This window comes from Trachymyrmex cornetzi, unplaced genomic scaffold, assembly GCF_001594075.2.
Source record: "Trachymyrmex cornetzi isolate Tcor2-1 unplaced genomic scaffold, Tcor1.1 scaffold416, whole genome shotgun sequence".
In the NCBI taxonomy this organism is placed as follows: domain Eukaryota; kingdom Metazoa; phylum Arthropoda; class Insecta; order Hymenoptera; family Formicidae; genus Trachymyrmex; species Trachymyrmex cornetzi.
Window position 1 is genome coordinate 263,691 of NW_017298918.1, and position 10,000 is coordinate 273,690.

At 37.0% G+C, this 10,000-nt stretch overlaps 3 protein-coding genes across 6 annotated transcripts in view; 2 read left to right on the forward strand and 1 right to left on the reverse strand.

The window, feature by feature from the left end:
• The first annotated feature begins 2,066 nt into the window (after positions 1-2,066).
• LOC108764395 (dnaJ homolog subfamily C member 21) lies at positions 2,067-5,762 on the forward strand. Of its 3 annotated transcripts, none has more exons than XM_018512629.1 (2): positions 2,067-2,169; positions 3,478-5,762. In XM_018512629.1, the coding sequence occupies exon 2, from the start codon at positions 3,548-3,550 to the stop codon at positions 5,483-5,485; it is 1,938 nt and encodes a 645-aa protein (XP_018368131.1). In that variant the 5' UTR covers positions 2,067-2,169; positions 3,478-3,547; the 3' UTR covers positions 5,486-5,762. The 3 variants fall into 3 exon arrangements, with proteins under 3 accessions (XP_018368131.1, XP_018368133.1, XP_018368132.1); XM_018512631.1 differs by having other exon boundaries at positions 3,519-5,762; XM_018512630.1 differs by lacking the exon at positions 2,067-2,169 and adding an exon at positions 2,310-2,814.
• On the forward strand, positions 2,864-7,143 carry LOC108764397 (UPF0585 protein C16orf13 homolog A). Of its 2 annotated transcripts, XM_018512633.1 has the most exons (3): positions 2,864-3,033; positions 6,104-6,187; positions 6,456-7,143. In XM_018512633.1, the coding sequence occupies exons 2-3, from the start codon at positions 6,156-6,158 to the stop codon at positions 7,096-7,098; spliced, it is 675 nt and encodes a 224-aa protein (XP_018368135.1). In that variant the 5' UTR covers positions 2,864-3,033; positions 6,104-6,155; the 3' UTR covers positions 7,099-7,143. The 2 variants fall into 2 exon arrangements, with proteins under 2 accessions (XP_018368135.1, XP_018368136.1); XM_018512634.1 differs by lacking the exon at positions 2,864-3,033 and having other exon boundaries at positions 6,107-6,187; positions 6,431-7,143.
• LOC108764396 (ATPase WRNIP1) overlaps positions 6,942-10,000 on the reverse strand; it is a 3,478-nt gene continuing 419 nt past the window's right edge. Inside the window, exons 2-6 of the mRNA XM_018512632.1 lie at positions 9,636-9,827; positions 8,693-9,563; positions 8,016-8,237; positions 7,842-7,958; positions 6,942-7,009 (exon numbers count right to left, since the gene is read on the reverse strand). Coding sequence (XP_018368134.1) covers positions 7,852-7,958; positions 8,016-8,237; positions 8,693-9,563; positions 9,636-9,827 — 1,392 coding nt within the window. The 3' untranslated portion in view covers positions 6,942-7,009; positions 7,842-7,851. The remainder of the gene's footprint in view (positions 7,010-7,841; positions 7,959-8,015; positions 8,238-8,692; positions 9,564-9,635; positions 9,828-10,000) is intronic.

Genomic DNA, 10,000 nt, shown 5'->3' on the forward strand with positions numbered 1-10,000 from the left:
TTTTACGTACGCGATAATTTTGCCCTTAATGTCCCATGGAGCGGTTCGTGCGTAAGCGGATTAGCGGATCGCCAATTACTGTTAGATCTGCTTGCAAAATTTGCAGCATGATCTAACAGAATGATGTTGTAATTGGCGATCCGCTAATCCGCTTACGCACGAACCGCTCCATGGGACATTAAGGGCAAAATTATCGCGATGCTTCTGATTGGTTACGCGGTTACGCGATACGCGGCAAATACGCTTCATGGGACTCCACCCTACCTTTTTCCATCGCGTATATATGAGCGGATGATCGAATAAATTATTAAAATCTTATTCGACGCGTTTTTGCATGAAACGAAAAAATCTGGCAAAAAAAACGTCGTTCTGCCTTGTGATCTGAGATATTAAGCGTTAAAGTTGATGACTATTGAGGTTAGGAAATCTGTCACAAGAGGCAAAATGGGGTCTATAATTGTACTGTTCCACATGGGTTTCGACTTTTCACGCGATGCAAAGGAGCGCACGACTTTTATAATTGTACTGTTGCAAAATCGAAACCCTTGTTCATTTTTTCAATCAGAATATAAACTAAAATGAGCCAGAAATTACATTCGACGCATGGTGGTTCCATCATGTTTCGGCGTAACAACAAAATAGCGTAAAAAGCACGAAGTGACTAGACAGAACTGATGTTCAAATGAAATGATATGATTGGTCGGCGCAAGTTATGCTTACGCAAGTTATGCCGCATGTGACGGCACCCTAACTCCAACATGCACCAACATGCTCCTATTCACTTTATCAAGCGCGTTGGAGTGAGTAAGAGCTATGTGAGTAGGAGCGTATTGGAACATGCGACGCGAACAAACCTACAGTCAGATACTGGGTGCATTCAGGGGGTCGATTCTGTATTTTGAAACGAGGTTAAAATTACAAAAGTGATCGAATTTACTAGAATGCTTGTCATTTCATTGGTCAACACCTAGTAAATTTGCTCATTTTTGTGATTTTCACCTCGTTTAAAGATACAGAATCGACCCCCAGGGGCTCTATTCTTGAAAAGAAACGTATACGAAAATCTAGGGAAATGCTATAGTATACGTTACGTACAACCGCTCACTGAGCGCTCAATGCATCCATTGTGTAACACATTGAATCATTTCATCCTTGTTTAACGTAGGCAAACAATAAGGATGCAATAATACACTGTGTTAGGCGTCGTCTACAATACACGGAATAAGAAGTAAGAGTAAGAAATTGACCAATCACAGTCGATTATTCTTCTCACATTCGACTGTGATTGGTCAATTTCTTACTCTTACTTCTTACTCCATGTATTGTAGACGGGCCTTTAGGGGCTCCGCACAATAAAAGGAACAGGGAACAGAGGGGTGATCCCGATTGATCACGGCTCGATTGGACACCACCAATCATAGTGCCAATTGAGCCGTGTCCAACTGGGTGCCACCCGTTCCCGCGTGGCACTCAGTTGGACACGAGCCACTCACAGCGTCTGAGACTACAAAGCTCCTAAGCACCGGTCGCTGTTATTGGTGGTGTCCAATCGAGACTTGGTCAATCGGGATCACCCCCCCGGGAACAGAGAACAGAGAATAAGAATTTCAACCTATCAGAAACTGTGTATTCCACAATACATGATTTCTGATAGGTTGAAATTCTTATTCTCTGTTCCCTGTTCCTTTTATTGTGCGGAGCCCCTTATTCTCTGTTCTCTGTTCCTTTTATTGTGCAGAGCCCCTATTACTGGCTGCGTTCAGCAGACTCAGCAGTTTTGCAATCGTTTTATGATTCGTCGCGCTGATTGGATTATACTTTTAGATTTAAAGGAATAGTCCCATCTCAGCGAAGAATCACAAAATAGTTGCAAAACTGTTGAATCTGCTGAACGCAGCCACTGTGTCTGATTGTGTTCTTGCTGGAAAGCACCCAATTGCAGTTAGTGTGGAACGCTTGTCATTGGTTTTGCTCTTGTTTCGTGTTACGCTGTTCCACTGGGTAGACACCATAAGCTTGCGCCTTTACGCCTTGCCGTGTGGACGACCTTAATAATAATAATAATAATAATAAATGTAGTTATTACTATCACAACCGTCATCATCTTCAGTAATTGTAAATTTGATTACTTAACATCTATTACACATCAGGTGTCTAAAATCTTTTTGGGTAAGCCCCAGCTCTTTTCTACCGATAACCAACAATAATTGGCTAGTAATTGGAATGTATGATAAAATCGTGATCGCTATTGACACGATATTTTCCATACGCAAATTTTTTTTAGAATAGTAATAAAACGGAAAGGAAATGCTGGTAATTGTTTAGAATCCCCCCCCCCCCTTCATTTCTGATTTTGAAATTAGGCTTATTCACGCGTTTCTGCATGAAACAAAGGAATTTGGCCGAAAAATATGCGACATAGTCCCGCGAAGTGAGATGTTAATAATTAAAATTGACTATTTTGGCCGCGCCTTGGAGGGGAGCGGGAAGGGGAGAAGAACGTAATCCTCCACAATGCTCCACAATCACAAAATATGTACATATGTGCGAAGGGTTTCTGCTTCCACTCTTCCATAAAACTGAAGTCAATTTTGTAAAATCAAATCTCGCTTTGCATGCCAAGTTGGAAAACCTCAAATGATTCCACTTTCCACACGAGGGAAGTCTTTTTTATGGCTGATAGACTTGCAACCCAAATCGTCAACTTTATTATTAATATCTCGTTTTGCAGGGCAGTGTCGCATTTTTTTCGGCCAAATTTTTTCATTTCATACAGAAACGTGTCGAATGAGCCTAATTTTATCAAATTCAGAGGTAAGGAATTCTAAACAATTATTGAAATACGTAATCTTGTTACGAAATAATTTACGAGATCGTCACCCTCGTCATTTTTCCCGATTTGATAGAGTTTGCCAAGTTGAATCTTGAATCATCATTCATTATCAGTATTTTATGACATAATCGTTGGTTATATTGTCTCTGATATTTGAGAAGAAAGGCGGGAATCATTAAGATTAGAATTGGAAATTGGAGGTATTTTAAGGTATTTATATTTCAAGGCAGAACATGAATTATATTATAAATAACATGAGTTTTATTGATTAAATTAAAAAAATTTTAAAGTGAGTGAAGAATCAATATCTGAAAATCTGCTAAAATCTATAACATAGTTCAACAAGAGATGTTCTAAGAACGTCCAGAGGATGTTCTATATCCTAAAGCCATCCTTCAGAGAACTGTATTGTGTAGGGAATTAAAAAAATTAAATTAGATTGTATTCTATTTGCATTTATAATGTAATGAGGTTTCCTAATAATATATATCTTTACCTTCATACTTTGACATCTTGTTTTATAAATTTATATATTTGTATAACAAAGTGAATGTGCGCTCGTAAATCATTTCTAATCAAACAAGCTGTTGAGTTACATAAAGGAGCTGTTTGATTTCATAATTTAATAATTTAAATTCTTTTAGCGCACAGTTTGTGGTTTAAGTAAGGAAATTGTGTCCAGCAGATGTATATAATCATACACACGGCAACACAATGAAGTGCCACTACGAAGTATTAGGAGTTGCAAGAGATGCCCCTGATGATGAAATAAAAAAGGCATACAGGAAGCTAGCATTGAAATGGCATCCAGACAAGAATCTCGAAAGCCCAGATGAAGCTAAAGAACAGTTCCAGTTTGTCCAACAGGCGTGGGAAATATTGAGCGACCCCCACGAACGTGCTTGGTACGACAATCATCGAGAGGCCATCCTGAAGGGTGGTATCGGAGAGGATTACAAGGATGACTCCATTAATCTTTTCCCATATTTCTCTCTCTCATGCTTCAAAGGTTATGGAGACGATGAGAAGAGTTTCTATACCATCTACAGAAACGTTTTTGAGCAATTGGCAGCGGAGGACGCCGAGTTTGCCAAAGACAGTGAGTCCGACGAAGAGGTTCCCAGCTTCGGTGACTCCCAGAGCTCATACGAAGATGTGGTAGGCGATTTCTACGCTTACTGGCAGAGTTATAGCACCAAGCGATCCTACGCTTGGCTGGATCCATATGATATACGTGAAATGCGGAATCGACGCATTCTCAGAATCGCCGAGAAAGAGAACAAGAAAGTGCGCGATAAGGCGAGGCGTGAGAGGAATGAGCAGGTGCGGAATTTAGTCGCCTTTGTCCGCAAACGCGACAAGCGAGTACAAGCATACGCAGCGAAGCTGGCCGAACGTGCTCGCGAGAACTTCCGCAAGGCAGAGGAGCGAAGGAAGGCACAACTGTTGGAGAGGCAGAAACTATTACGGGATCAGATCGAATCTGAATGGTCCAAGTTCTCGAACATGGAAGCAGAGCTGAAGAACATTGAGGCGAATCTGACGGCAGAATTTGGAACAGATGACAGAAAAGTAACAACAAGAAATAGCGATCCAGAAGCGTTTTATTGTATCGCCTGTGATAAGGTTTTCCAAACGCACAAAGCCTTTACGAATCATGAGAATTCAAAAAAACATAAAGAAAATGTCAGCACACTCAAGTACGTTATACCGAACGAGGTCGAGGATGAGGATCTCCAGGATAGCTCTCGGGAAAGCGATTCGAGTACAAAAGAAGAATCAGTTTCGCTAAATGGACCCAGATTGGCAACAGATTCACAGATGTCCGATTTCTTGTTAAACTTTCCTTGTAGCGAGAAGGACTCAAGACGGAACGATGACAAGGATAATAGTAATATCTCTCCTGCCGAATTGATGTCAGACAATGAGGAAAATCCAGAATGTCCTCAATTGACAGTCGATAAAAAGAAGATAAACAACTATGAAGATGTCCTATTGGCTGCAGCACCAGAGATGGGCGAAAGTACATCATTTTCATCTAAAGTAGAAAATGAAGATGATGACATAACATCCGAGGACGAATTAATGTCTGATCAAGACGAAGACGGCGCATTGTCTAGTCGTCAGAAGAAAAAGAAGAAGAGAAAACGTAATATTCAGAATCCTAATCCTATGCTTGAACTTGCTAGTGATGACGACACGGAGAGCATTAAGGAGGAAATATGGCTGTCGAAAAAACAACGAAAAAAGTTACAACAGAGAAAAGTGGAAATAAATAAACAGTTGCGAAAGGAAGAGACGCGTAAAGAAGAGGAACAAGAAACAGAGGAAACAGAAAGTGGAGTGATGGAAGAAGCAAGTGTTATTAATGAAAGACTAAAAACCGACAAAGCAAAGAAAAATTCTAAAAAAGAGGAACGAGAGAACAGGGGCAAAAATAAAAAGGATCCAATCACGAATATGGATGAATTGGCTCATCGCTGTGTTTCTTGCTCATCCGAGTTTCCTAGCAAAAATAAACTATTTGAGCATTTAAAGAAAACTGGACACTCCGTATATATACCAGAATTATCGAAAAATAAAAAAAGCCAAGAGAAGAAGAAAAAAGCAACATCTAAAGAAAAAGATGACTCAGATAAGAAAAAACGTTGAATCCAACTTATTAAGAAATGTCAAATTATTATCGTAATTAAATAATAACAGTTTAATTTGTTGTAATTGATATGAAAGATGTCTTATATGTATGATACATACCCCCTCAGGATTCTATATAGGAATTACGTTTTTGTGTACATATCTTGTACAAAGACCTATTAAAATACTTTTAGTTTAGTTAGTGATGACACCTCCAATTTCTTTAAGACAATATTATCAATTCAGATACTATCAGATCAGACGATGATTAGCAATCGAATGTAAATGTGTTTCGACAAGCTGTAAGAATGAAAATTATATATCGTAAATATACAATGTAACTAGTTTCATTATAATTAGTTGTATTATAAATATCCATTAATAAATATCAATACCATTTATCATTAAATTAATATTGTTTTCATTCTTTATCATATCAACGTGCTATTTATTTTTTCATTCTATATTTTAAGTTTAACGAAATATTCACTTAATTGACTGTTTTTCCTAAGCATGGACAACTATTTTCCAATCAAAAGTTTCAATGATTAGGATTTACTTGTGTGCATTAGATTATTTCCTAAGAAAATAAAAATATTTTATACAATAGTACAAAGAAATATTTGCGTTTTTCAGGATGTGCAATCTCTTGCTATAGATGCCACGACTATAAGCATAATACATATAAATGAATATTATTCATTACGCTGTTAATCACAGGTGAGATGCACATTTAAAGATAACGAGCAGTTACATCTTATTTGAGCTGTTTAATTTCAAAGTGGCATAATTAAGTCTTCAAAGTAAAATATAATCGGGATATAAAGTAATATGATATACACAAGATAAAAAAATAACATGATATATTTTAATAAATTTTACAAAACCTATATACACGTCGCTTTGCAATATAACAGCAGGTAATATTATGTAATAACACATGCATCTACAAACTTTCTGTAGGAAGTGAAACTGAAATTTCTTCAAGGTCACACACTATGGCTGCCAAAAAACTCGTTTACCCTGCGGCGGACCGTAATAAGGATCCAATATTATCGGTTTTAAAACGATATATCCAACCTGGCACAAATCAGACCCTCCTGGAGATATCCTCCGGTACGGGACAACACGTGGCACATTTCGCACCGCATTTTCCACAAGTTACGTTTTATCCCTCGGAATACGACCCAAAACTTCTGGATAGCATCGCTGCGTACGCGAATGGATACTCTAATATAAAAAGCCCTATTAGAATTGACATCACCACTGACTATCGGCTGTGGGGTAACGGTATCTTCAAACCGAACAGTTTAGAATATATATATAATGCGAACATGATACATATTTCGCCGTACCAGTGTACTATTGGTTTATTTAACAATGTGAATCAATTGCTGAAGCCAAATGGATTACTAATCACCTACGGACCATATGCTTTTGATGGTCAAATCACTCCGCAGAGTAATGTAGATTTCAACGAGTCCTTGAAATTGCAGGATCCAAGTTGGGGTTTGCGAGATGTAACAGTTTTGAAAAAATTAGCTGAAGAGAATAATATTAGATTAATAGAAATCGTAGATATGCCCGCTAATAATAAAACGATAATTTGGAAAAAATGTGCTCATTCATAAGTAATCGAAACTCATCAGGTTTGTCATATAATTGAACAAAAAATTGTCGCTAATTGTAAGCTTAAATATATATATATGTATAAATTTATTTTTTATTCTACAAAGTTAAAGCATCACTTTTTTTTATCGCACAAGTGCGTGATTGTTACAAATATGTTTAATACTGCTACAATATTATATACATCCTGTATACATACGCATATAACTATTAAAAATAATTAAATAAAAATATTTTATATATACATATACATATATATGCGTATGATGCTAAATTTACGTCTATGTTTAAAATTTTAATTCCTGAGAGACCTAAGATTTTAATATAAAATTTATAAAATATAATAAGAATAATAATAAGATTGAAAATAAGACCGTTTATGTTAGAAACATTACTTTAAATACGAAGCGCCACTACAGTCTGAATGTTAAGATGTTGGAATTATTATATATATTCATTTAAATGAATTAATTTAAGAAATTATAATTGCGTGCCGATATGTTGTCGGACTTTCAACGCAATCTGAAATATTAATAATTCCCCCAAATTTCCCAAATTTAATCTTAAAAAACTGTAATAAACTTATTGCGAAAAATGTTGCCTCGGCCGGGAGTCGAACCCAGATCTCTTGCATTCCGTGCGAGCGTCCTAAGCCTTTAGACCACCGAGACTAATAAGAATACCTTTTTGTAATAAAAAAATAATACAATACAAAGACAAAATATATCTAAACTGAAGCATTTACCACAGCATTTCTAATTATCGTCATCATCTCCAAAGAAATCTAAATCTTCCAATCCCTCTGGCAGGTAACTTAATCCAGATTCATCCTTGTTCATCATATTATATCCCTTACCATATCCTAAAATAATTATTTGATTTATCAAGAGCAAATTGATACGAAAAATAAAATAATTACCCAAATCTTTCATGAGTCTTGTGGGGGCATTCCTCAAATGCAAAGGCACTCCTGGTTGTGGACCTTTATGCTCAGCTATTACTTTTTGAGCAGCTCTAAGTGCATCTTCCATTAATCTGGATTTTGGTGCTCTCGCTAAATATGTCGTACATTGTGCCAAGAGAACATCACACTCCGGCATTCCGATCATTTTGCAACCGTGCATCGTATGCACTGCTATTCCTGTACACAATATTTATTATCAAATATATTTGTCAGATCTAGTAAAGCCTAAGTGTGTTATCACAAATATTAATCATTCTTCAAATCTATTATACAAGGTGGTTACTAAGTACTTTAAAAGATTTAAGGGGTGATTTCTTATACTATATAATTTAACGGAGAGCAGAAATTTTCGAAGGTTTTGCTACCGCTCAGGGCCCAGGAGTCGTTTTATTTCTATGTTTTCTTATATATGTCTTTACGTAGAAACCGAAAATAATCATTATAATAACGCTAGACTTAAAGAAAAATTAGTACATCGAAATAAAATGAATTTGTATGAGGAATCATCCCTTAAATCTTTTAGAATGCTTAGTAATCACCCTGTTTACAATGATGTATTTCCAATTATTAAAATATAAAATATATATTTTATGTGCGTGAGTTCAAAAATCGTAAATAAACGATTTACTAACCAAGAGCTTTTGGATCAGCTAAACCGATATCTTCGCTAGCCATCCTCACCAATCTTCGCGCGATATAAACCGGATCCTCACCGCCGGCGATCATTCTAGTCAGCCAATAAAGCGAAGCATTTTCGTCGCTGGCTCTGACAGACTTATGTAACGCAGAAATCGTATCATAATGTTGCTCGCCTTTCTTGTCGTACAACATATGCGTTTTCTTTAGGCTTTCCTTAATGTCATCAAGCGTTATTATGGCTGGACCAACGTCTAGAAATTCCTTCTCATTTGGTGCTTTGCATCGTACTGCCATCTCTAGTCCTCCCAGCGCTATTCGAGCATCACCATCGCAAGTTTCAGCCAACCACTCTATTGTCGGTTCATCTATAATGAATTTTGTATTGCAGGATGGTTCCATCTCGATGACTTTGTTTTCCTCTAGCATGTTTTCTTCACCGATATCTTGCAAAGTACTTTCGCTTTTATTCGGAGATGCATGTATTATACCTCCCTGCGAAATTACTGCACGCTTCAAGATCGATAGCAGATTTGCGATAGATAACTTGTGCAAAACAATCACTCTGCATCGACTCAGCAATGCAGAATTTAAACTGAACGAGGGATTTTCTGTCGTGGCCCCGATTAAAGTAATGATTCCCGACTCGACGTGCGGCAGAAACACATCTTGTTGCATCTTGTTGAATCTATGTATCTCATCCATGAACACTATCGTATGCTGCGCATATTTAGCATGGTTACTAGCGATACTAATGACTTCCTTCACTTCCTGGACACCGGCCATCGCAGCAGAGAGCTTAACATATCGTAGTTTGCGACTAGCATCATTTTTACACATGTGCGCGATGACATTAGCCAAAGACGTCTACAAAAACGAGAAAGAAACTAAATATATGTTCCAATATACATAGAAAATTCCAAGGACATGCAATAATACTTTGCCACATCCAGGCGGACCCCAGAGAATCATATTAGGTATTTCGCCTTTTTGCAAGAGTTCGGAGAGCATGGTGCGAGGTCCGAGGATATGTCTTTGGCCTACAAAGTTTAGTAGCGACGTAGGTCTCATTTGTTCTGCGAGGGGTACATCCCGTCCGTTTCCGCGCAACTTTTTGCATTCATTTTCTGTCTATAAAAAAAAAGTTATTTTTTTATATATAAGAATATCTCTATAGGAAAAATTGCAATGCAGAAAAATTTGATTAAACATGTTACAAAATACAAAATTGAGTATTATAATTTTGTATGTCATTTATGTAATTGTGTAAATTTATTTTATTACACTATAATTATAGTTTTAGA